Raw genomic sequence first — 26,741 nt, 5'->3', positions numbered from 1 at the left:
CCCTGCCAAATTAGGGCAAACAAAGCAAACACAAGGAGATGATGGATGGAGTGCTGAACCTTTTCAGACACTCACCCCCAGTCACAGATCTGGGTTGAATCCATCATCATTCTTTGGCTCACTTTGCCACCTCAGTTCAGACCCAGCTATATGCAAATCAGTCTTGACCCTGTGGCTCATGGGAACAGTCCAGCCCGAACTGCCAAGCCAGAACTTCGCTGAACTGGAAAAAAAGCATCCTGGGACCGGTTTCTTGATAACACCCTTCATCAGCCAGGCTAGCTTGATTCCAGTGGCAAAGTGAGCAAGGAACCCACGTCCGGGCATACCCTGCCAACTTAGGGCAAACACTTCTCACTGTGCCACTGGATTCAAGCTAGCCTGGCTGAAGAAGGGTGACATACCCTGAAACCGGTCCCAGGATGCTTGTTTCCGGTCCGGGAAGGACCTGGCCTAGCAGTTCGGTCTGGAATGTTCCCATGGGGCACGGGGTCAAGACTGATTTGCATATAGCTGGGTCCATACTGGGGTGGCGTAGTGGGCAAAAGAACGATGGATTTAACCCAGATCTTTTGACTGGGGGAGAATGTCGACATTGTCAGCATTTCGTCCATCATTTGTTTGCTGTAACACTTTCCGCCCTAAGTGGTATGGGTATGCCCAGACGTGGGTCCCTTGCTCACTGTGCCACTGGATTCAAGCTAGCCTGGCTGAAGAAGGGTGACATACCCTGAAACCGGTCCCAGGAGGCTTGTTTCCGGTTCAGGCAGGACCTGCCCTGGCATTTCGGTCTGGACTGTTCCCATGGGGCACAGGGTCAAGACTGATTTGCATATGGCTGGGTCCAAACTGGGGTGGCGTAGTGGGCAAAAGAAAGATGGATTTAACCCAAATCTTTTGACTGGGAGAGAATGTCTACATTGTCAGCATTCCGTCCATCATATGTTTGCTGTAACACTTTTCGCCCTAAGTGGGGTGGCAGGGGTGTGGAATTGAATAAAATATCTACTTGTCCATGGGGCAGGTTGCCTCATAAATCTACTTGACCTGTAACAAAATCCACTTGCCCCTTTTGTGCCATGTAAAACAGCTCAAAATTATGGCAGCATTCTCATTATATAAGAGCTCTGAAATAGCCTTTCTGATTATGCCAGGACTCCTTCCATAGTAGGGTTTGAATACTAACAATTCCCTTATGTTGCCACATTTCTGCAGATCACCAGACTGGGGCTGAAGGTAATGGTAAGTAACAGTTCCAGGGTTGGAATACCCGTTTATGTCTGTGCAAGTCTATTAACTTGCATGTTTTAAGGGTTTTCACTAACTATTCCCTAATTTTTTCCCATACTGAGAAAGGCTGAAAATGTATTCCTGACAATGGCGGACTTCAAGGAGCTGATTAGGATGGCGGTCGGAAAACCATCCCGACCGCCGTGGTAGCTGAAATTACCCGCCCGCAGGTACCACGGCAAAACCGGCGGTCGGATTAGGATGTCCTGCCTGAAATACCCTACTGCGGTGCTCGGATTCCAGGATTCACCGGTGGAAAAGCTGAAAATCTGTCCGCGGCAGTCGGATTTCCTGCGGAAAGGACAAAGACCGCCGTTTATCCAGCGGTCACGAACACATGGAGCTATCCGTAGTATTGCCAACGCCATCTCCGATTGGCCGGAAGCTCCACTGCGGTGTGATGGGCTGTTTGAGGCATCGTGATATGACCGGCGGTCTTCACCGCATTCCGCACGGCGATCCTTCCCGATTGGCTCTGTCTGCTACCGGTGCAGATGGAGATTTCTGGAGGAACCACAAACACCGCAGCGGACGGGAAATGGGCTATCAATGCCCATCATAATACGGCGGTCGCAATGACCACTGATGGAGTGCGGAAAAGGGCATTTTCCGCCGCTGCCAGTGCGGTGGTTGTGCCTCCGCCCGCCATCCTAATGAGCCCCCAAATGTCTTCAAAGGTTGGGAAAAAAGTGGTTGGAGGGAAAGTGAACTTGCAAAGACTCAGGTTTTTGCCTGAGCAAATCTACACCTGCATATTTGCTCATGCGAAAATGCAGTTCACAAATATTTTCTAGGAGTACTATTTCTTGGCCTACTTCTGTAAAGTCTTGTGAATTCACGAAAACTGTGTATCTGCACTTAATGCAAGGACAAGGGTGCACTTTTGAGACTTTATTTAATAATTGGGCCCCTAATTAAGTCTTGTGGTACCCATGACCTGTTGTGTTTATTAAAATTCTGTCTATGTCTATCGGCTATCTTCACTGTGAGTGACAGCATTCTGTTCTTTCACAAGGAGCATATCGAAACATAGTCCTTTTGTTCAACGCCAGGAACTACTGTGGCAATGTGTGATTTTTGAGACCAAAACTATTTTTGCATTTGGCAATGGTTGTTATAATGGTGAGGGCCCGGCAGCTCCCACGCTAATAAGGTTTTACAAAAACCATGACAAACAAGTCACGCATTGGCCAAAGCAAAAGGCTGACCAACAATTCCAGACCTACTGGCTTTACCAATGCTTATTTTTTTTTGTTTCCCATAATCTTATTAAAACTGCTTACACTCATTTTCTATTATGAATATTTTTAGGAAATACTGACATACATCAACACATTTTACTAAATGATGCTGCAAAGAGATGGTACCTAAAACTTGACAGTAGTTTAGATACAAATATTTGTGGAAGCTCAAAAGCAAGATTGAGGATTCTCTGCTTTAAAAATAAAGTTTTCACACAAAAAAAAAGCAAAAACATATAGCTAATCAGAGAGCATTCTGGGAGCATTATACTCAGCCTCGTATTGCTAAACACTGAAAACCTGTGAGTACATTTTTGTACTGGAATCACTGTCAGTAGTGCAGTCTTACAACATTTACTTAAGAGCGCTCACCCGAACAATAAAGGCTTTGCATTAATGAACCATAAATACCAGTTTGAACAGCATTAACACTTGGACACAAATATTACCTTAACTGTAGGCAATGCCTTTCCCTGATCCGTAATGTGGTACTGTAAACTGGCAGCCAAAGGGTTTGTGCTGTAGGTGGTTGGGCCTACTTGCCCAAAGGACAAAGTACACATGAAAATGTGTTGCCTTTGACCCCAAAAAATATGTCACAGGCATCGGGCTATAGGAATTTCACATCCCTCGATAGGTATGCCCAGACATGGGTCCCTTGCTCACTGTGCCACTGGATTCAAGCTAGCCTGGCTGAAGAAGGGTGACATACCCTGAAACACGTCCCAGGCTGCTTGTTACCAGTCCAAGGAGGACCTGGCCTGGCCTGGCCTGGCCTGGCAGTTCGTTCTGGACTGTTCCCATGGGGCACAGGGTCAAGACTGATTTGCATATGGCTCGGTCCTAACTGGGGTGGCGTAGTGGGCAAAAGAACGATGGATTTAACCCAGATCTTTTGACTGGGGGAGAATGTCTGCATTGTCAGCATTCCGTCCATCATTTGTTTTCTGTAACTCTTTTTTATTAGTGCCACAGAAAGAAAAAGAAAAAAGAAACATGAATATCGCATTACAAATGTTGAATGTAAAAAAACTTAGTGATATGATAGATTTACTAGTGATTTTTTAAACAACAAGCTTGTAGGTTGTCCTGCATTTTGTTATCATTACCATTGTTGATTTATTATGATTAGTTCTAATAATGATACGTCTGGCCTTTCAGACAGTGTTAGCTCTCTTACTAGAATATTGTTCTTCCAAACAATTCATACACAACATACAAACTTGGATAGGGTTGTGCTCACAGGGCTTCGTCAATTGGTCTCTTAAATCGTCATTCACATTTAATCTGCACTTTGGGTGCCCAGCTATACAGCGATCTATTTTTAGTTCTCCTTTTTAAAGTTATAAAGTGTTTAAGTGACACTGTAGCTGCTGGTAATGTGAGTGTTTGGTTCTATGGTTATTTATCCTTGTCTCCTCCTGTCGTGACACCTAAAGCTGTCTCAAGAACAGCCACAAACATAAAAGGGTGCCTGTCCCATGTGCATGCTCTCAAGAATGTGGTCTATACTTTCGAGCACATATTCAGCAACTACTGGACTAAGATATATTAAAAATGATGCACTCTATGCAAGTTTAGGAGATATTTTGAATCCTGTAGTTCCCCTAAAGAAACACCAACCCAGGAAACATGCATGGTATAATCGAGCTTGTAGACTCGCAAAAGCTGATCTAATGACTGCATTAAAGGAAAATGCTGAGCGAGATCTAATCAAACACAAACGGCGTACGTATTGTTATTTGATTCACCACGCCAAACTTGAGTGGGCTAGTCAGAACTGGGCCGATCTAACATCTGCTTTGGCGGAACGAGACTCCTTTAGATTTTGGAAAATTGTCACCACCGGTTCCACTGATATGGTGTCTGCTATTAGCCCGAATATTGCCCCGCAAGTCTGGGAGGATCATTTTACCCTTTTGTACAACAATCCAGCCCCTAGCTCAACTCCTCTTTTATCTGAATCACCACTGACTGATGATTCCACTTTTAATCCAATCACTTTTACCATATCTGAAGTCCTGACTGCTATCGCTGCACTCCCAGCAGGGAAGGCTCCTGGCCTTGACAAGGTCCCTGGCGACCTTTATAAACATGAACCAGAAGTCTGGGCTCCTTATCTTTTAATTATATATAATGGGATCGCAAGGGGCATGAAGATTCCTTTTACCTGGCTGGGTGCGGAGGTGGTCCCTATCTATAAGAAGGGATCGCCTCTCCTCCCAGTCAATTACCGGCCTATCAGCCTCATCGATGTAGCCCAAAAACTGTTTGCCAGACTGATTATCAATCGCATACTGGACTGGATTGATGAGGAGGAGATCCTGAGCCATTATCAGGCTGGCTTTAGGAAATCTGTATCTACTATTGACCAGATTTTTAGGTTTAACATGCTCTACTGGAAAACTGTCATGGTTGAAGGTGGATCCCTATACACAGTCTTTGTAGATCTTCGATCAGCCTTTGACTTGGTCCCACGTACCAAGCTATGGGCTGTTCTTCGTGAATTAGGAATTCCACCTTCCCTTCTTGACATCATAATCCGATTACACACTGAAAACTTTGCTAAGGTTAGATGTGGGAGAGAGGGAAAATTATCATCTAGTTTCCCTGTCAATAGGGGTGTGCGCCAGGGCTGCGTCCTGGCTCCCACTCTTTTCTGCCTATATGTAAATGGAGTTATCCCCTACCTAAATAAGGTTCCAAACAGAGATGCCCCAAAGCTCGCTGGAGTGGGGATTTCGGCAATTATGTTTGCAGATGACACCTTGCTACTTGCCAAATCCCCTATGGGTATCCAGCGGGTATTGGATGGGTTTGTTTCTTTTTGCCAGGACAGGGGCCTGGAAATCAATACTTCAAAAACAAAATTTATGATTCTGAACCCCCCAAAAAAATCCCGGCCAAACCCAACCATTGACGGAGTTGGTTTGGAGAGAGTTCGGGTGTTTGAGTATCTAGGAGTGACAATAAATGAAAACTTCACATGGACTCAACACCAAACCAAATCCCAATTAAAACTAACACAGAAAATTGGGGCGATTGGCAAACTCTGGAAAAACTCCTACATAAAACCAATTGGCCCACCTTTAGAAATTTATAAGGTACAGGCCAGAGCGGCAGTAATTTATGGGGCGGAACTATGGGGCAATAATTGCCTGCAATCATTTATGGTCGTGGAAAATAATTTTCTACGACAATTATCATCTTTACCGGCTAGCACCCCACTTCTTCCCCTTAGGCTGGACCTAGGAATTAGATCCATTAAGGAGGAATTAGCCTTAAAGCCTCTAACCTTTTGGCGACGTTTATGGGCAACCGCGGAACTCAACACCTATAGACAAGAACTTTTAGATTTACTGAAGTCCCAAAATATACAAAACCTTCCTTGGATAAGGTATATCAAGACAGAGTGTGATAGGTTGGGTTGCCCTTCCCTATGGAGTTCTCCAGAAACTGCATCTAAGGCCATATCACGTAAAGCCCTGGTAACATTGTTTTATGAAAGAAATTGCTCGGTCTGGTTGACCTCTGATAATTTGGGCTCCATGACAAGATCATTCATTTTAATGAAAGATTATTATAGGTTTGAGATGGTCCTGGATGATATTTACCCCACAACTTTAAGAAAAATTTATCTACAATGGAGATATAATTCCCTTCCCATCCGCGCTCTTACGAATAGATGGCGCCCCTCCACTGATCTTAATTGTCCCTCTTGCACTACTCAGCCTGAAAATTACCTCCATGTAATTTTCTTTTGTCCGCTATACATAGAATCCAGGAAAAAATGGATTATTCCCCTATGCAAAAGATGGGGTTTTAGAAAACACATGGAGGCATACCGAATACTAAAAACGGATCTATCGCCTCTAACCGTTTTTGCTGTTAGCAAATTTTTAGACGCAATGTGGAAAACAAGGAGAAAGCATTGTAAACATGATACCATCTAGTTTTACATTTTTCTGCTAGAACGAATGATGCTAATTGTGTCTGTTAACGTGATTAGTGGCTTTTCCAATCATAAGTGTATGATGGATATATCCTTTTTTTTTTTCTCTTGATTGTAATAACTATGAAATTCTATGTCACTCTGTGTTATAATTGTGGAATTTATGTTTTTTTGTGTTATCTTTTATGACTCATTGTAGTCGAAATAAAGATTAAAGAAAGAAAGAATATTAAAAAGAAGGTGTAATATTTCGGACATTGAATAAACCAGTTGTGCACAAAGATAGCAGCTGGGCGTGGGATCTGCTAAGGCGACGTTTCAGGACCTCAGAATTCAAGATGGCGGAAATTGGGCAGGAAACAGACTTGCCAGAAGGAGGGCACAACTGCTGTGGTAAAGAATAACTGGGGAGGAGGGATGGGCAGTTGTTGCCCCTGTGGCTGGTTCCAGACAGCATCGCTGCGCTCCTCAAGACAGCTGCCAGAAACATCTGGCAAAATCTAGGTTCACTGGCTCATATTCTGGCAGCTGTGGCCCGTCTTATAGCCCTCTGAGGTTAACACCACAAAACGAGCAAAAACGGAATCTAAATCACAGTAATGCGCGCATGTTGTTGCCCGCTCCGAGGCCTCAGCGCAAATGCCGCGTGCACGTTTTTATTTCATCGCCGTCATGCAAGAAGTACAAACATCCCGGAAATATGACCATTGGTTCTCTTCTTTTTTTATAGCAGGGTTTTATATTTTAGGAAGCCTGTCAGTGCAATAACAGAGGTTTCGAATTCACACTCAGGGCAAATTGTGCCCACTGGAGAGAAATGCCACACCGTCGTCACAGCGCTGCGAGGAGACCAACGGCACGATTGTCAGTTGGTCGCACACACCATCTGGTGGAAGAACTCCCGAAGGCTGACATTACGTTATTCATGCGTTGTTGCTCCTGCACTGAATTAACAAATATAATGCTGGGCTAGAGACGGAAAGTCGTCCTTCACGACCCCCTCCCCACCCCCACCCCTCGTAAAATGACCAAGAGGCCATTTTATTTCAGTAAAGCTCAGTAGAGTCGAGTCTCTCAACACAGGTTTGGCGCTATTACCTGCAGTCTGTGGTTCTAAAAACATAATTCTTTCTAGCGTGTGAGATGAAACGCGGTGGGGTTTGCTTCGCACGGCTGAGTGACAGCTCTTCTGCTTGCCTTGCTGTCCGCGAGGAGCCAAGGGGAAGAATCTGTGCATGAAAAATAGGGCACCTCGGGGATTCTGCGACAGAACGTGAGCTCCCCCTACTGGCTCACTAGGTAACTAGCAAGATGAGCTGTCTGCTACTTCTTTTGTCCTACGGATGATGCATCTGCGTCTTGAACATAGTTTTTTTTAACAATGTTCGAGTCCTAACGCCTCAAACACACCTTCTACGAGTTAAACTGGTGGCTCGTTATATCAACGCAAAGAGACCCAGACTGGAAAATAGAGGGCGTTCACTACACTCTCCACACAGCCGGCTCGTCATGCCCTGCATGAATCAGGCGCCCGCCACTAATTACAATATAGAGACAGAGACTCATTTATTAGACCAACATAGAATGTACAACGCATGAAGAATGCAGCATCTGTCCCTGCATGGGTAACTTCTTTAGATGTAAATATCCAATATTAGGGTGCAGACAGTATTCAGTGCTGGTCATTCAGCCATATGTAAGCACTCTCCAGTTTCTGAAGATGAGGGAAATGCTGCACAGGAAAGTGAAGTTATTTATTTAGGAGATTCATATAGCGCTGCAAGTCTTCTCAGGTTTACCTCATAGCGCTATACAGTAAGAATTACAAGTCCTGTTAATGTCGGGCAGTAGGAGTTCAATTGAATGTGAAGCACGTTTCATATCGGTGTTCCTCGCTCACAGTCTGTATTTTATTCGAAGAACAGTCTTAAAAACTCAGTCTTACGGCGTTTCCGGAATCTGCTTTCAATGCTGGATTCAACATATTCCTTCTGTATTTTATTCGAAGAACAGTCTTAAAAACTCAGTCTTACGGCGTTTCCGGAATCTACTTTCAATGCTGGATTCAACATATTCCTAAAGGTGTGTGTCTAGTGTCACACAATTTGGTCACGTGGTAGCGGGATTCAACTTCTGGTGTCTTCCTGTCTAGCACTGAGAACTTGTCAGACACTTGAAAGCGTCTTGTCCTATTGTCACATAGGATGCCCTTCATTTAGCTGATCTGATATAACAAGCTTGCAAAATACATAAATAATTTTTGGCCCGCCATTTTTTAAGGAAAAATACCCTCTGCTTGCAGTAAAATGACTGAAGTCAGTCGCAGGCAGGAGCAGCAGCACACCGTAGAGTACATGGCCAACGAGAAAAAATACAAAATTATGATGCGCTGTTAAGCAGGCTTTGATCTTACTACAGTTGTTCTCAAGCATATATTTACTATTCTAGGAATGTTTTCGAACAGGCGCAAGCACTTCCGTTATTTCCTACAACAGTAACTTCATTTGGAACCCAAACGGTTTCTAAGCATTGTAAAGAGCAGCTTTTACAATTTTCATCGTAGCCCATTTACAGTGTTAAAAGGACGGAAGGTTGAGTTGGCATCCTCGGGATGCGACCTCGCGCCCTGCCAATCCAGGAAGGCAGTGGCGAGCGTCATCCCTCGGTGCCCGCTTGCAGGGTGGCACTACAAGGACGCACGCATCAGACGCCTCTTTCAGTATTCCGGTAACACTGGGAGGGGCGTAGGGACTCTATTAAGAAGTACTGGCTTCCCAGTGTCTGCACTGTGCGCGTGGAGGGTCCATACAGTTCAAATTCTGTACAATCATAAATACAATACTGAGTATGTCTTTTGATTGTTCAGCTTCTTAAAGCCCCAGAGCTTTAGGAAACATTCAAATATGACTTGCTGAATAATAAAGTAATTTCACAACCAGATCTATTCTCGCACTTTTTTCTTACACTCCTTTGTATGGAGTGAATAAAATGCGGTTGGGCATCATACACATCCATTACCCATTTATACCTCGTGACAAACATTTTCTTCCTTCCAACACACTTACATGAAGTAGCTTCTTGCCCCGTTCACGTATGGGCTTCGGTACCTCCTCTGCGGGTTGAAGGGCCATATAATGTAAAGATAATATAATGGAAAACACTAAAGCGGCCATTTTGTTTCTGAAAGTGCCAGGCCTTTTCCGGAATCACACGGCCTGCCAGCAGTACGGCCTTGTATCGCTTATGAAGAATGCTGATTTGGCGGGTGCTTTAAAAGCTACATGTGAACTCAATGATACGGAGCACACGACATTGCGTATAAAGGTATTTTAAGTGCAAACCTCGCTCCGGAGCAACACAGTGCTGGACAAAGTGGGTGTTTAAGTTACAATTCAGGCTTGTTTACAATGCAGAAGGACGCTCGTGGGTGATGAGTCCTATATTGTGGAAAGACAGTATTCCCTAAAGAGGTGAATCTTCAGCTTGAACTGCAGAATTGTTGTGAGTTCTAATGCTGATGAAGATGGCGCTTCAGATCCTGGGAGCATTGTTCAAGAAGGGCTTTTGCAGTTTTGCGATTACGATCTGGCAATGACCAGGCATCTGGATAGCTAGTTAGAATTTCTGAAGATAGAGCAGGGTGCTGGTCTGGGGTACCTTGAATGTGATGATAGAGTGAGGTGTTGGCTCTGTTGTCCTTTTATGTGATGATAGAGAGGGGTGATGGTTCTGGTGTCCTTGCATGCGACGGTAGATAGGGGTGCTGGTTCCGGTGTCCTTGTATGTGACGGTAGAGCGGGGTGCTGGTTCGGCTGTCCTTGTATGTGATAGAGAGGGGTGCTGGTTCGGGTGTCCTTGTATGCGAAGACAGAGAGGGGTGCTGGTTCGGGTGTCCTTGTATGCGACGGAAGAGAGGGGTGCTGGTTCGGGTGTCCTTGCATGCAACGGTAGAGAGGGGTGCTGTTTCGGGTGTAGAGCTGGGTGCTGGTTCGGGTGTCCTTGAATGCGACGGTAGAGCGGGGTGCTGGTTCGGGTTTCCTTGCATGCGACGATAGAGAGGGGTGCTGTTTCGGGTGTCCTTGCATGCGACGGTAGCGCGGGGTGCTGTTTCGGGTGTCCTTGTATGCGACGGTAGAGCTGGGTGCTGGTTTTGGTGTCCTTGTATGCGACGGTAGAGCTGGGTGCTTGTTCGGGTGTCCTTGTATGCGACGGGGTGCTGTTTCGGGTGTCCTTGTATGCGACGTTAGAGCGGGGTGCTGGTTCGGGTGTCCTTGCATGTGATGATAGTGAGGGGTGCTGGTTCGGGTATCCTTGTATGTGATAGAGAAGGGTGCTGGTTCGGGTGTCCTTGTATGTGATAGAGAGGGGTGCCGGTTCGGGTGTCCTTGTATGTGATAGAGAGGGGTGCTGGTTCGGGTGTCCTTATATGTTATACAGAGGGGTGCTGGTTCAGGTGTCCTTGTATGCCACGATAGAAAGGGGTGCTGTTTCGGGTGTCCTTGTATGCGACGGTAGAGCTGGGTGCTGGTTCGGGTGTCCTAGTATGCGATAGAGAGGGGTGCTGGTTCGGGTCTCCTTGTATGTGATGATAGAGAGGGGCGCTGGTTCGGGTGTCCTTGTATGTGATAGAGAGGGGCGCTGGTTCTGGTGTTCTTGTATGTGATGATAGAGAGGGGTGCTGGTTCTGGTGTCTTTGTATGTGATAGAGCAGAGTGCTGGTTCTGGGGTCTTTGTATGTGATAGAGCAGAGTGCTGGTACTGGGGTCCTTGTATGTGATGATAGAGAGGGGTGCTGGTTCGGGTGTCCTTGTATGTGATAGAGAGGGGTGGTGGTTCGGGTGTCCCTGTATGCGACGGTAGAGAGATGGGTGCTGGTTCTGGTGTCCTTGTATGTGATGATAGAGGGGGGTGCTGGTTCTGGTGTCCCTTGTATGTGATGATAGAGAGGGGTGTTGGTTCTGGTGTCCTTGTATGTGACGGTAGAGAGGGCTGCTGGTTCTGGTGTCCTTGTATGTGATGATAGAGAGGGGCGCTGGTTCGGGTGTCCTTGTATGTGATGGAGAGGGGCGCTGGTTCTGGTGTTCTTGTATGTGATGATAGAGAGAGGTGCTGGTTCTGGTGTCTTTGTATGTGATAGAGCGGAGTGCTGGTTCTGGGGTCCTTGTATGTGATGATAGAGAGGGGTGCTGGTTCTGGGGTCCTTGTATGTGATAGAGAGGGGTGGTGGTTCGGGTGTCCCTGTATGCGACGGTAGAGAGATGGGTGCTGGTTCTCGTGTCCTTGTATGTGATGATAGAGGGGGGTGGTGGTTCTGGTGTCCCTTGTATGTGATGATAGAGAGGGGTGTTGGTTCTGGTGTCCTTGAACGAAACGGTAGAGAGGGGTGCTGGTTTCCTTGTATGCGACGGTAGAGCGGGGTGCTGTTTCGGGTGTCCTTGTATGCGACGGTAGAGCTGGGTGCTGGTTCGCGTGTCCTTGTATGCGACGGTAGAGCGGGGTGCTGTTTCGGGTGTCCTTGTATGCGACGGTAGAGCGAGGTGCTGGTTCTGGTGGCCTTGTATGCAACGGTAGAGCTGGGTGCTGGTTCTGGTGTCCTTGTCTGCGACGGTAGAGCTGGGTGTATATGATGGTAGAGCAGGGTGCTGTTTCGGGTGTCCTTGTATGCGGCGGTAGAGAGGGGTGCTGGTTCGGGTGTCCTTGTATGTGATGATAGAGAGGGGCGCTGGTTCGGGTGTCCTTGTATGTGATAGAGAGGGGCGCTGGTTCTGGTGTTCTTGTATGTGATGATAGAGAGGGGTGCTGGTTCTGGTGTCTTTGTATGTGATAGGGCAGAGTGCTGGTTCTGGGGTCCTTGTATGTGATGATAGAGAGGGGTGCTGGTTCTGATGTCCTTGTATGTGATGATAGAGAGGGGTGCTGGTTCGGGTGTCCTTGTATGTGATAGAGAGGGGTGGTGGTTCGGGTGTCCCTGTATGCGACGGTAGAGAGATGGGTGCTGGTTCTCGTGTCCTTGTATGTGATGATAGAGGGGGGTGCTGGTTCTGGTGTCCCTTGTATGTGATGATAGAGAGGGGTGTTGGTTCTGGTGTCCTTGTATGTGACGGTAGAGAGGGTTGCTGGTTCTGGTGTCCTTGTATGTGATGATAGAGAGGGGTGCTGGTTCGGGTGTCCTTGTATGTGATGGAGAGGGGCACTGGTTCTGGTGTTCTTGTATGTGATGATAGAGAGAGGTGCTGGTTCTGGTGTCTTTGTATGTGATAGAGCGGAGTGCTGGTTCTGGGGTCCTTGTATGTGATGATAGAGAGGGGTGCTGGTTCTGGGGTCCTTGTATGTGATAGAGAGGGGTGGTGGTTCGGGTGTCCCTGTATGCGACGGTAGAGAGATGGGTGCTGGTTCTTGTGTCCTTGTATGTGATGATAGAGGGGGGTGCTGGTTCTGGTGTCCCTTGTATGTGATGATAGAGAGGGGTGTTGGTTCTGGTGTCCTTGGATGCAACGGTAGAGAGGGGTGCTGGTTTCCTTGTATGCGACGGTAGAGCGGGGTGCTGTTTCGGGTGTCCTTGTATGCGACGGTAGAGCGAGGTGCTGGTTCTGGTGTCCTTGTATGCAACGGTAGAGCTGGGTGCTGGTTCTGGTGTCCTTGTATGCGACGGTAGAGCTGGGTGTATATGATGGTAGAGCAGGGTGCTGTTTCGGGTGTCCTTGTATGCGGCGGTAGAGAGGGGTGCTGGTTCTGGTGTCCTTGTATGTGATGGTAGAGCGGGGTGCTGGTTCGGGTGTCCTTGTATGAAACGGTAGAGCTGGGTGCTGGTTCTGGTGTCCTTGTATGCGACGGTAGAGCTGGGTGTATATGATGGTAGAGCAGGGTGCTGTTTCGGGTGTCCTTGTATGCAACGGTTGAGATGGGTGCTGGTTCTGGGGTCCTTGTATGTTTTGGTAGAGAGGGGTGCTGCTGGTTCTGGGGGACTTGTATGTGATAGAGAGGGGTGCTGTTTTCTGGTGTCCTTGTATTTGATCGTATAGAAGGGTGTTGGTTCGGGTGTCCTTGTATGTGATAGAGAGGGGTACTGGTTCTGGTGTCCTTGCATGTGATAAAACGGGCTGCTGGTTCCGGTGTTCTTGTATGTGATAGAGCGGGGTGCTGGTTCTGGTGTCCTTGTATGTGATAGAGAGGGGTGCTGGTTCTGGTGTCCTTGTATGCGACGGTAGAGCTGGGTGTATATGATGGTAGAGCAGGGTGCTGTTTCGGGTGTCCTTGTATGTGGCGGTAGAGAGGGGTGCTGGTTCTGGTGTCCTTGTATGTGATGGTAGAGCGGGGTGCTGGTTCGGGTTTCCTTGTATGAAACGGTAGAGCTGGGTGCTGGTTCTGGTGTCCTTGTATGCGACGGTAGAGCTGGGTGTATATGATGGTAGAGCAGGGTGCTGTTTCGGGTGTCCTTGTATGCGACGGTTGAGATGGGTGCTGGTTCTGGGGTCCTTGTATGTTTTGGTAGAGAGGGGTGCTGCTGGTTCTGGGGGACTTGTATGTGATAGAGAGGGGTGCTGTTTTCTGGTGTCCTTGTATTTGATCGTATAGAAGGGTGTTGGTTCGGGTGTCCTTGTATGTGATAGAGAGGGGTACTGGTTCTGGTGTCCTTGCATGTGATAAAACGGGCTGCTGGTTCCGGTGTTCTTGTATGTGATAGAGCGGGGTGCTGGTTCTGGTGTCCTTGTATGTGATCGAGAGGGGTGCTGGTTCTGGTGTCCTCGTATGTGATGATAGAGAGGGGTGCTGGTTCTGGTGTCCTTGTATGTGATAGAGAGGGGTGCTGGTTCTGGTGTCCTCGTATGTGATGATAGAGAGGGGTGCTGGTTCGGGTGTCCTTGTATGTGATGATAGAGAGGGGCGCTGGTTCGGGTGTCCTTGTATGTGATAGAGAGGGGCGCTGGTTCTGGTGTTCTTGTATGTGATGATAGAGAGGGGTGCTGGTTCTGGTGTCTTTGTATGTGATAGGGCAGAGTGCTGGTTCTGGGGTCCTTGTATGTGATGATAGAGAGGGGTGCTGGTTCTGATGTCCTTGTATGTGATGATAGAGAGGGGTGCTGGTTCGGGTGTCCTTGTATGTGATAGAGAGGGGTGGTGGTTCGGGTGTCCCTGTATGCGACGGTAGAGAGATGGGTGCTGGTTCTCGTGTCCTTGTATGTGATGATAGAGGGGGGTGCTGGTTCTGGTGTCCCTTGTATGTGATGATAGAGAGGGGTGTTGGTTCTGGTGTCCTTGTATGTGACGGTAGAGAGGGTTGCTGGTTCTGGTGTCCTTGTATGTGATGATAGAGAGGGGTGCTGGTTCGGGTGTCCTTGTATGTGATGGAGAGGTGCACTGGTTCTGGTGTTCTTGTATGTGATGATAGAGAGAGGTGCTGGTTCTGGTGTCTTTGTATGTGATAGAGCGGAGTGCTGGTTCTGGGGTCCTTGTATGTGATGATAGAGAGGGGTGCTGGTTCTGGGGTCCTTGTATGTGATAGAGAGGGGTGGTGGTTCGGGTGTCCCTGTATGCGACGGTAGAGAGATGGGTGCTGGTTCTTGTGTCCTTGTATGTGATGATAGAGGGGGGTGCTGGTTCTGGTGTCCCTTGTATGTGATGATAGAGAGGGGTGTTGGTTCTGGTGTCCTTGGATGCAACGGTAGAGAGGGGTGCTGGTTTCCTTGTATGCGACGGTAGAGCGGGGTGCTGTTTCGGGTGTCCTTGTATGCAACGGTAGAGCTGGGTGCTGGTTCGCGTGTCCTTGTATGCGACGGTAGAGCGGGGTGCTGTTTCGGGTGTCCTTGTATGCGACGGTAGAGCGAGGTGCTGGTTCTGGTGTCCTTGTATGCAACGGTAGAGCTGGGTGCTGGTTCTGGTGTCCTTGTATGCGACGGTAGAGCTGGGTGTATATGATGGTAGAGCAGGGTGCTGTTTCGAGTGTCCTTGTATGCGGCGGTAGAGAGGGGTGCTGGTTCTGGAGTCCTTGTATGTGATGGTAGAGCGGGGTGCTGGTTCGGGTGTCCTTGTATGAAACGGTAGAGCTGGGTGCTGGTTCTGGTGTCCTTGTATGCGACGGTAGAGCTGGGTGTATATGATGGTAGAGCAGGGTGCTGTTTCGGGTGTCCTTGTATGCGACGGTTGAGATGGGTGCTGGTTCTGGGGTCCTTGTATGTTTTGGTAGAGAGGGGTGCTGCTGGTTCTGGGGGACTTGTATGTGATAGAGAGGGGTGCTGTTTTCTGGTGTCCTTGTATTTGATCGTATAGAAGGGTGTTGGTTCGGGTGTCCTTGTATGTGATAGAGAGGGGTACTGGTTCTGGTGTCCTTGCATGTGATAAAACGGGCTGCTGGTTCCGGTGTTCTTGTATGTGATAGAGCGGGGTGCTGGTTCTGGTGTCCTTGTATGTGATAGAGAGGGGTGCTGGTTCTGGTGTCCTCGTATGTGATGATAGAGAGGGGTGCTGGTTTGGGTGTCCTTGTATGCGACGGTAGAGCTGGGTGCTGGTTTGGGTGTCCTTGTATGTGATAGAGAGGGGTGCTGGTTCTGGCGTCCGTTTATGTGATGATAGGAAGGGGTGCTGGTTCTGGCGTCCTTGTATGTGATGGAATAGCGGGGTGCTGGTTCGGGTGTCCTTGTATGTGACGGTAGAGCTGGGTGCTGGTTCTGGTGTCCTTGTATGTGATGGTAGAGCGGGGTGCTGGTTCTGTTGTCCTTGTGTGTGACGGTAGAGAGGGGTGCTGGTTCTGGGGTCCTTGTATGTGATGATAGTGAGGGGTGCTGGTTTGGGTGTCCTTGTATGTGATAGAGAGGGGTGCTGGTTCTGGTGTCCTTGTATGTGATGGTAGAGATGGGTGCTGGTTCTGGGTCCTTGTATGCGATAGAGAGGGGTGCTGGTTCTGGTGTCCTTGTATGCGATAGAGAGGGGTGCTGGTTCTGGTGTCCTTGTATGTGATGGTAGAGCGGGGTGCTGGTTTGGGTGTCCTTGTCTGTGACGGTAGAGCTGGGTGCTGGTTCTGGTTTCCTTGTATGGGATGGTAGAGCGGGGTGCTGGTATTGTTGGTTCTGGTGTTCTTGTATGTGATGGTAGAGCGGGGTGCTGGTTCTGGTGTCCTTGTATGTGACGGTAGAGAGGGGTGCTGGTTCTGGGGTCCTTGTATGTGATGATAGAGAGGGGTGCTGGTTCTGGTGTCCTTGTATGTGATGGTAGAGCGGGGTGCTGGTTCTGTTGGTTCTGGTGTCCTTGTATGTGATGATAGAGAGGGTGGTGGTTCTGGTGTCCTTGTATGTGATAGAGCGGGGTGCTGGTTCTGTTGTCCTTGTATGTGACGGTAGAGAGCAGTGCTGGTTCTGGGGTCCTTGTATGTGACGGTAGAGCTGGGTGCTGGTTCTGGTGTCCTTGTATGTGATAGAGCGGGGTGCTGGTTCTGGTGTCCTTGTATGTGATGATAGAGAGGGGTGGTGGTTCTGGTGTCCTTGTATGTGGTAGAGCAGGGTGCTGGTTCTGGTGTTCTTGTATGTGATGGTAAAGATGGGTGCTGGTTCTGGGTCCTTGTATGCGATAGAGAGGGCTGCTGGTTCTGGTGTCCTTGTATGTGATAGAGCGGGGTGCTGGTTCTGGTGTCCTTGTATGTGATGAGAGGGGTGCTGGTTCGGGTGTCCTTGTATGTGATAGAGAGGGGTTCTGGTGTCCTTGTATGCGACGATAGAGAGGGGTGCTGGTTCTGGTGTCCTTGTATGTGATGAGAGGGATGCTGGTTCTGGTGTCCTTGTATGTGATAGAGCGGGGTGCTGGTTCTGGGTTCCTTGTATGTGATGATAGAGGGGTGCTGGTTCTGGTGTCCTTGCTTGTGATAGAGCGGGGTGCTGGTTCTGGGGTCCTTGTATGTGATGGTAGAGATGGGTACTGGTTCTGGTGTCCTTGTATGTGATAGAGAGGGGTGCTGATTCTGGTGTCCTTGTATGTGATAGAGAGGGGTTCTGGTGTCCTTGTATGCGACGATAGAGAGGGGTATTGGTTCTGGTGTCCTTATATGTGATGGTAGAGAGGTGTGCTGGTTCTGGTGTCCTTGTATGTGATGGTAGAGAGGGGTGCTGGTTCTGGTGTCCTTGTATGTGATACAGCAGTGTGCTGGTTCTGGTGTCCTTGTATATGATGGTAGAGCAGGGTGCTGATTCTGGTCCCCTTGTATGTGATAGGGGGGTGCTGGTTCTGGGGTCCTTGTATGTGATGGTAGAGAGGGGTACTGGTTCTGGTATCCTTGTATGTGATAGAGCGGGGGCCGGCTAGGGTGCCCTTGTATATGATGGTAGAGAAGGGCGCTGATTCTGGTGTCCTTGTATGTGATGGTAGAGATGGGTGCTGGTTCTGGTGTCCTTGTATGTGATGGTAGAGAGGGGTGCTGGTTCTGGTGTCCTTGTACGTGACGGTAGAGCTGGGTGCTGGTTCTGGTGTCCTTGTATGTGATGGTAGAGAGAGGTGCTGGTTCTGGTGTCCTTGTATATGATGGTAGAGAGGGGTGCTGGTTCTGGTGTCCTTGTATGTGATGGTAGAGAGGGGTGCTGGTTCTGGTGTCCTTGTATGTGATGGTAGAGAGGGGTGCTGGTTCTGGTGTCCTTGTATGTGATACAGCGGTGTGCTGGTTCTGGTGTCCTTGTATGTGATGGTAGAGCTGGGTGCTGGTTCGGGTGCCCTTGTATGTGATGGTAGAGATGGGTGCTGGTTCTGGTGTCCTTGTATGTGATGGTAGAGATGGGTGCTGGTTCTGGGTCTTGTATGCGGTAAAGATGGGTGCTGGTTCTGGTGTCCTTGTACCTGATGGTAGAGCAGGGCGCTGATTCTGGTGTCCTTGTATGTGATAGAGCCGGGTGCTGGTTCTGGTGTCCTTGTATATGATGGTAGAGCAGGGCGCTGATTCTGGTGTCCTTGTGTGTGATAGAGCGGGGTGCTGGTTCTGGGGTCCTTGCATGTGATGGTAGAGAGGGGTGCTGGTTCTGGTGTCCTTGTATGTGATAGAGCGGGGTGCTTGTTCTGGTGTCCTCTTATATGATGGTAGAGCAGGACGCTGATTCTGGTGTCCTTGTATGTGATAGAGCGGGGTGCTGGTTCTGATGTCCTTGCATATGATGGTAGAGCAGGGTGCTGATTCTGGTGTCCTTGTATGTGATAGAGCAGGGCGCTGATTCTGGTGTCCTTGTATGTGATAGAGCAGAGTGCTGGCTCTGGTGTCCTTGTATATGATGGTAGAGCAGGGCGCTGATTCTGGTGTCCTTGTATGTGATGGTAGAGATGGGTGCTGGTTCTGGTGTCCTTGTATGTGATACAGCGGGGTGCTGGTTCTGGTGTCCTTGTATGTGATGGTAGAGATGGGTGCTGGTTCTGGTGTCCTTGTACGTGACGGTAGAGCTGGTTCTGGTGTCCTTGTATGTGATGGTAGAGAGGGGTGCTGGTTCTGGTGTCCTTGTATGTGATAGAGCGGGGTGCTGGTTCTGGTGTCCTTGTATATGATGGTAGAGCAGGGTGCTGGTTCTGGTGTCCTTGTATGTGATAGAGCGGGGGCCGGCTAGGGTGTCCTTGTATATGATGGTAGAGAAGGGCGCTGATTCTGGTGTCCTTGTATGTGATGGTAGAGATGGGTGCTGGTTGTGGTGTCCTTGTATGTGATACAGCGGGGTGCTGGTTCTGGTGTCCTTGTACGTGACGGTAGAGCTGGGTGCTGTTTCTGGTGTCCTTGTATGTGATGGTAGAGAGGGGTGCTGGTTCTGGTGTCCTTGTACGTGACGGTAGAGCTGGGTGCTGGTTCTGGTGTCCTTGTATATGATGGTAGAGCAGGGTGCTGGTTCTGGTGTCCTTGTATGTGATAGAGCAGGGTGCTGGTTCTGGTGTCCTTGTATGTGATAGAGCGGGGTGCTGGTTCTGGTGTCCTTGTATATGATGGTAGAGCAGGGTTCTGGTTCTGGTGTCCTTGTATGTGATAGAGCGGGGGCCGGCTCTGGTGTCCTTGTATATGATGGTAGAGAAGGGCGCTGATTCTGGTGTCCTTGTATGTGATGGTAGAGATGGGTGCTGGTTGTGATGTCCTTGTATGTGATACAGCGGGGTGCTGGTTCTGGTGTCCTTGTACGTGACGGTAGAGCTGGGTGCTGTTTCTGATGTCCTTGTATGTGATGGTAGAGAGGGGTGTTGGTTCTGGTGTCCTTGTACGTGACGGTAGAGCTGGGTGCTGGTTCTGGTGTCCTTGTATGTGATGGTAGAGAGGGGTGCTGGTTCTGGTGTCCTTGTACGTGACGGTAGAGCTGGGTGCTGGTTCTGGTGTCCATGTATGTGATGGTAGAGCTGGGTGCTGGTTCTGGGGTCCTTGTATGTGATGGTAGAGAGGGGTGCTGGTTCTGGGGTCCTTGTATGTGATAGAGCAGGGTGCTGGTTCTGGTGTCCTTGTAAGTGATAGAGCGGGGTGCTGGTTCTGGTGTCCTTGTATGTGATGGTAGAGAGAGGTGCTGGTTCTGGTGTCCTTGTATGTGATGGTAGAGAGGGGTGCTGGTTCTGGTGTCCTTGTACGTGACGGCAGAGCTGGGTGCTGGTTCTGGTGTCCTTGTATGTGATAGAGCGGGGTGCTGGTTCTGGTGTCCTTATATATGATGGTAGAGCAGGGTGCTGATTCTGGTGTCCTTGTATGTGATAGAGCGGGGTGCTGGTTCTGGTGTCCTTGTATGTGATGGTAGAGCAGGGTGCTGATTCTGGTGTCCTTTTGTGTGATAGAGCGGGGTGCTGGTTCTGGGGTCCTTGTATGTGATGAACCTTGTCTTGTTAGTGATGCAGGGCAGTGCAGTTCCATCAGAGTTGGAGTTACATGCCTGAACCCCTCTAGGCCTGGAATGAGTCCTGCTGCTGCATGCGGAGTTCCTTTTCGCAGAGCCGGTGCGGTGTTGGGCAGGCCGCAGAGCAGGGCATTGCCTTCATCTGGGCGCAAGAGGACGACAGCATGAACTTGTTCTTCAGTCAGTTTCCGGGAGGCGGGGTTTTATTCCTTCAGGAGAGAAGGCTGCCTCCATGCTGTCTTGGTGTTCTGGCCGTGTGTTCTGTTCTTCGAAGCAGAGGTAGTGCGTCAGGGGTGAAACCAATTGGTGTTGAGTTTGGTGCTGGCTGAGGGATGGACGAGTCCACGGTCATTTGCGAGAGCCAGACCTGCATTTGTGAGTGTTTGATTCTACTGGCGAACAGGTAAATCATGAAATCGTGAAAGAACAACAATTCTGCCATTCTTCTTGTCAGGCCCTGAACAAAACATACTTTATGCAAATATTTGCCCACATCTGTGAGAACATGGAAGTGGCAAAGAGGAAATCTGGAACTAAGAGAATCAAGACTCTATACTTGAAGTCCTCCGACTCCCCACTCTAGGGATACTTCACTGACCTTAATGCTAACAACGAATCAACACCTACATCTTCCTCACTGGCGAATGAAGTTACTCAACGCCCCCCCCCCTTTCACCCCCAAGTCATTGTTTAAAAAGAGATCCCTCCCCTCAATGCTCACTCGTCTCAGCCAGGAATCTACTCCATGAGCCCAGGAGTGCACAGCAAGGGAGGGTGCTGGATCACAGGGCAGGGTCCGCGCCTGCAGAAGGCGCCACCAACAGTTATCCATAAGGCAGCCAACCTTCTGCTGTACAGCAAGAGCTAAACCTGCTTTCCGTACTTGCCTACTGCACCTCCTCTTAGATACAAGGTAGGGCAAGGAGATGGGAGTCCTATGCAGAGCTATGGTATGCACGGCTCCTTATGCACTCATTCGTTGTATTGTGCTATAATACTTCCCGGTAAAAGAGGACGGGAAGCACACAATGACACACACATCTGGCCCCACCCAAAGCAGAGATGCAAGTAACCTCCTGGCTGCCAGGCACACAATTTATTTTGGATGGGTAAGCACTAGGGGTATAAGCCATTCATGTAATGACAAGAAATTTCAGGAAAATTATGCAAAGTTACACAAAATGCAAATCCATCGTTCATCGCTATGTAGTAGAAAACATGCACTTGCTTCAATGTTTTATGCAAGGAAGCATTTCATGCAAAAAAATAGCCCAAAAGCACAATTGCCAAGAGCAGCAGCAGATGGTTTGCATTGTTCCCACCGCTCCTGTGCTATATGCGGACTGTGAATAGTGGAGAAAGAAAGCAACTGACGTAATAGTGTATTTTCAGGAATTTCATGTAACAAGCATAAAGCAAAATTTATAAAATTACACAAATTTCACCAGCATAATTATAATTTTGCCCTGGCCCAGTGGGCACATGCTTAAGAAAAGTGTTAGTCGCAAGGCAGACTTCTAGAGTCCGTCTTATTCGCCTAGTCCTGTGCTCAAACATCCAATGGAAATTCTACCCGCTATGGATAACCAAATGAGCTCTTAATCAGGGCCCTAGCTGTCTGCACATCAAGCTGACACCCAAAGTACCACATGCAGGATGCCAACTGTAAACTTAAACGTCAGATTGCCTGCAAACATGAAGAGAATAGCGCACCCACAAAACATCAGCACTAAGGACAAGAAGTCCAACACACAGCAGAACTAGATCTCTGAAGTGTCCACTAAACATGGTCAATCTGGCTCTTTATTATGCATAGCCGACTGCAAGTATGGGTATAACTGGGATACAGCCTAGCAATGGCCATGGGCACCTGACCTGGCCTGAGAGCACACTGACCAAAAATGATCAAGTCACAACATATAATCTCAGGGAAGCATAATGTGCGTAGAAGAGGTCTCGAAGAGTTTGAAACAAGGTGACTCACCCGTTATATACTTGTTAGGATTGCTTCGGAAGCGGTCGTCCACCAGGATAAGGGCACCCCAGTCATTCTTGTGCCGGATACACCTGGAGGGAAACAACATAGGGTGCAAAAGAAACACCAATCAAGGCCAGACACATCAGCAGTCACCCAGATATGCTTCTCCGCACCCCTGCAACAGACATGGCACAATACATGCGATTAAACTTTTGTTACACCAAGCGTTATTAAAGACTAATCGGACAGCCACTGTTGCTATTCCAAGGAGAGAGTTAAATTGTGTAGAAATGACCCCCAAAATGGTCGATGTAGGGGGGGGTGTGGCTAAGCCGAGCACCAAGATGGCCGCCTAATCTGTTGGCTCCGCCGACCAAGCTCTACATCCAATTAAATATCTGCTCATTACTCCCCAAACTGCAGCGGAATTGCCACAGTTAGTCTCCGGAGGGGTCAAGCTGCCGATTGATGCCAGTTGAGGTATGGACGAGGCCGCGGTGACTTGTCAACGCTAACTGCGCCAACGGACCATGCGAGCGACCGTGCAGCCGGCCGACTGGGAACACTTTCGGAGGCGGAGACCCTCGGCGCAACTGGAGGGCTGAGGAACTCGGGAGACTCCCCTACTGAGACCGGCGGGAGACCCCCAACTGCGGCTACTGCTCGCCATGACCCTCGCGAGGCCGCGTGTGCACCGCTGGAGACCTGGTGACCTGGAGTCCGGAGAGGCGTGTGGGAGCTTCTGGGCAATATCGTCGGAGGCGCCGGCTGTGGCCTCCATCATCGCAGCTGCGGAGAGAGCTGAGTGAGTTGGGTGCCCTGCCTCGAGCCGGCTGGGGGTGCAGCGCGACGCTGGGCAGCGCTCTCGATTTCCTTGGGGACCTTGCATGGCCCCGTGCAACTGATGTGGTGCGGAGCCGGAAACTCCGACCAGCGGCACTGATCCCAGCCTGTCCTGCATGCCCGTGCCAGTCTGGCTGTGGCTGGTCTTGCACGCCTCTAACTGGCATGGGGCCCACTGCGTGACTCGAGAGTGAGTTGAGGCGCTGGGGAGGTCTCCGTGACTCTTTGGCGAAATCGTGCTGCGATCTGGCGCAGATGATTACTATTACTATCACACCAGTGTCCATTGGCTGCCGCTGAACGGCTACTGTCGTGTTGACCTTATCTACCCCGGTGCTACCTCTGGTGCGTGGCCGTGGTGCATACCTTGCGCGGCCCGGACGTTGGCTTGCACGTACTCTGGGGCTGGAGAGACGTAGCAGAGTGGCATTAGCGACCATACCCCGGTTCCCTACGGACCAACTAGTGCAAAGGCAGGGTACCAGTGACTTCGTTCCCAGCCATTACGGGCTGTTCTTCGCATCAGGGGGTTTGGTAGGGAAGACCTACACCCAAAATGGCAGGGGGGTCGCAGCTCAAAAGCGGCCCTCCAGACCAAACTAACGAAATTCGCTTGGGTCGGGGGTCCCAGCTCGAGCCCGAAAGGAGGGTCCGCCACGTCACACAGATCTGAGCCTGGAGGTAAGAAGAAGGACCCGGCATTACAGGACATTCTTGCGCACCATGAACTCCCGACTGAAAGACGTTGAAATCAAGGCGACCTCCCTGGTTGAAGATACGTCCGAGTTGCAGAAGAAGGTGGAGGACCTGCAAACACATGCCGCGAGGTTGGAGGCACAGTTGGACGACTACGAAGGACGCTCCAAGGCACAACAACGTCCGCATAATTGGAGTACCGGAACGCGTGGAGGGGCCATCTGCAGACCTCTTTGTGGAAGACTTGATCACTAACTATCTTAAGCCACGTGGGCTCTCCAACTTTTATTCGGTGGAGCGGGCGCACCGGATGCTGACCGAACCTGGAGCTCCCCCACGACCGCTCCTCGCGCGGATCTTTAACTACAGCGACAGGGATGTTATACTGCAATGTGCCCGCTCCGCCCCGCCAGTGGAATTCCAGAACAGCCGCATCACTTTTTTTCCGCACTTCACCATAAAGGTGCAACGGCAGTGAAGCAGTTTCCTGGAAGTCAAGAAGGCGCTCCGAGATAAGGATGTGAAGTATGCGATGATGTTCCCGGCCAAGTTAAGGGTGGAGTCAGAAGGGAAATCCTGGTTCTTCACCACTCCGGAGGAAACATGTGACTGGCTTGAGGGATGGCGAACGGCTGGCCGCCGCGGCCGCCATGCCCTGGGTACGAGGATGGACGATGATACCCAGGCTTCCGGTGGTGGCTCGCCGCAGATGGACTTGCTGGAGGCCGCGGGGGTGCCGTCTAAATGGTCTGTATGTCTCTTCCTTTGGGGGGTGTAATGACTCTAGATGGACAGTGAGCACTGGGTTCTGATCTACCCGCTCATATTGCATCTGACGCCCGTTAACCGGATATGGACTGTCATAGCTGTTCTAGTTGGCCTGAACTCTTTGAGCCTTGCCTGTCTCCCTGATGCTCACGTATGGGGATGTGGGATGTGTGTTTGGCCCTTATCAATAGTCCTACTAGAAACATGTCTGGCTATTCTCATTTAATTTTAGGACAGAATTTGATTCTTTGGGGGGTTGTGCTTGGCTCGGCCATACGATCCCGTAAGTATTTGGAAGGGTGGGCGATAGGCACTCTGCTAGTTTGGGGGGCGGGAGGTTGTGTTACCGCCGAGCAGGGAGGCAGGGTGGGGGGGTTTGGGGAGTATATATTGGGGTTGTGGGGAGGGTGGGGTGTGTTTAGGGGTGTTTCTGTCTTTGTTTTTGTTCTACACCGGTACACGATATTGTTCACCTCTCCTTTTTCATACTCCATTCATTTGTCATGGACATAAGGGGCATCCACCTAGGCTGTTCACACCCCTGCTTGACTATCCGTCACTGCTTGATTCTCACCTGACGATTGAGATGACACACGGTCTGACGCTTAATTTGTCCACTTGGAATGTTAACGGTTTGGGTGACAAAATTAAGAGGGGCATTGTGTTGCAGTACGTTAAGCGCAACAAGCTTGACCTGGTGTTATTAAAGGACACGCACCTGATTGGGAACTCCTGTGGCGCTCTGAACAGGAAAGGGTACAAAATGGTAGTCCACTCCGGCTTTACTTCAGGCTCCAGGGGGGTGGGGGTTTTGCTTCGGAGGGGTTGTCCCTACATCATTCATAACTCCTGGACTGTCCCCCAGGGCAGATACGCTGCAGTCTCGGGCTCCTTGGAAGGGCGCGTTGTTAACATCGTCTCTGTTTAAGCCCCCCGGACTGCAGCGCCTGACGCTACGTGACCTAGGGACCCTACTACTGGACCTGCCACTCGGGGTGTTGATGTTGGGAGGGGATTTCAATCTCTCGATGGATGGTTCTCTAGACCACCTTCCGCCCCGAGGGGACCCATCGAGGGGATCACAACTGTCTGAGTTTGCGAATGCTTTGGGGGTGGTGGATGTCTGGCGGTGGTTCAACCCGTCGTACACCCGCTTTACGTTCCAATCCGGGGTACATGGCAGTTAGTCCAGGATCGATTATCTATTCACTCATGCCCAAGATGTTCAGCTCTTCACGAGGTCCGGTTGCCTGGCCCATGGGATTTCCGACCGCTCCCCCGTCCTGGCGACTCTGGGTTCGCGCAGTGGGGGACGCCCCTGCTCCATTTCCGTACACCCGTGGGCATTGAATATTCCGCATATCAGGGATGCTCTCCGAAGGACACTGAATATTACTTCGCAGAAAATGTTGGCTCAGTCGACTCCGCAGTGACGTTGTGGGGGGCCTTCGGGGCGGTCATGAAGGGCAGGACCTTGTCGCTCATGGTGGGACACAGGGCTGAGCGCACCAAGAGAGTATTGGAATTGGAGGCTGAGGTCTCGGGTTTGGAGGAGTCAGTCGCTCGGGATCCTGACCTCGCCACACGCCACAGTCTTCCACTCAAGAGGCAGGACTACCGTCAGCTTCTCTTTGAAGATGGGGCGGCGCGTTCGCTAGCCTCCCCCGACACAGGCTTTATGAGCAGGGGGAACGGACGGGTATGCTCTTGGCGTGGCTTGAGCGACGGGAACAGGCTGCTCGATGGGTCTGCGCGATAGCGGACTCGGAGGGTACCCTTGTCACCGATCCTCAACACATAGCTGACATATTTGCTAGTTATTATGAGGAGGTATACACTAGTTCTCCCACGTCTCAGGCCTCCTTGTCCACTGACCTTTTGGTTACGCTCGATATTCCTACTATTTCTCCACAAGACAGTGAGACCTTGGAGGCAGACATCACGGTGGTGGAGGTTCAAAAGGCCATACAAGATGTCCGCTCCGGGTAGGCCACGGGCCCTAACAGGCTTCCCATCGGGCTATTGAAGCGTATGTCAACACTATTGGCTCCCCATTTGCTAAATCTATACGCTGAATGCTTTGAATCGGGCGTTCTGCCCATAGAGATCCGCACTGCCGCTATTGTGGTCATCCATAAGCCGGGCAAGCCTGTCGA

At 49.8% G+C, this 26,741-nt stretch overlaps 1 protein-coding gene across 2 annotated transcripts in view; it reads right to left on the bottom strand.

Annotated features, from left to right (window-relative positions):
• Positions 1–26,741, bottom strand: part of BRIP1 (BRCA1 interacting DNA helicase 1) — a 1,188,160-nt gene that overhangs the window by 7,559 nt on the left and 1,153,860 nt on the right. For both annotated transcript variants that reach the window (XM_085649424.1, XM_085649423.1), the window contains exon 18: positions 22,285–22,367. In XM_085649424.1, the coding sequence (XP_085505550.1) occupies positions 22,285–22,367 (83 nt within the window). The remainder of the gene's footprint in view (positions 1–22,284; positions 22,368–26,741) is intronic.

The sequence above is a fragment of the Triturus cristatus genome, chromosome 3_2 (assembly GCF_964204655.1).
Source record: "Triturus cristatus chromosome 3_2, aTriCri1.1, whole genome shotgun sequence".
In the NCBI taxonomy this organism is placed as follows: Eukaryota; Metazoa; Chordata; class Amphibia; order Caudata; family Salamandridae; genus Triturus; species Triturus cristatus.
This window is presented reverse-complemented; position numbering and strand designations above follow the sequence as displayed.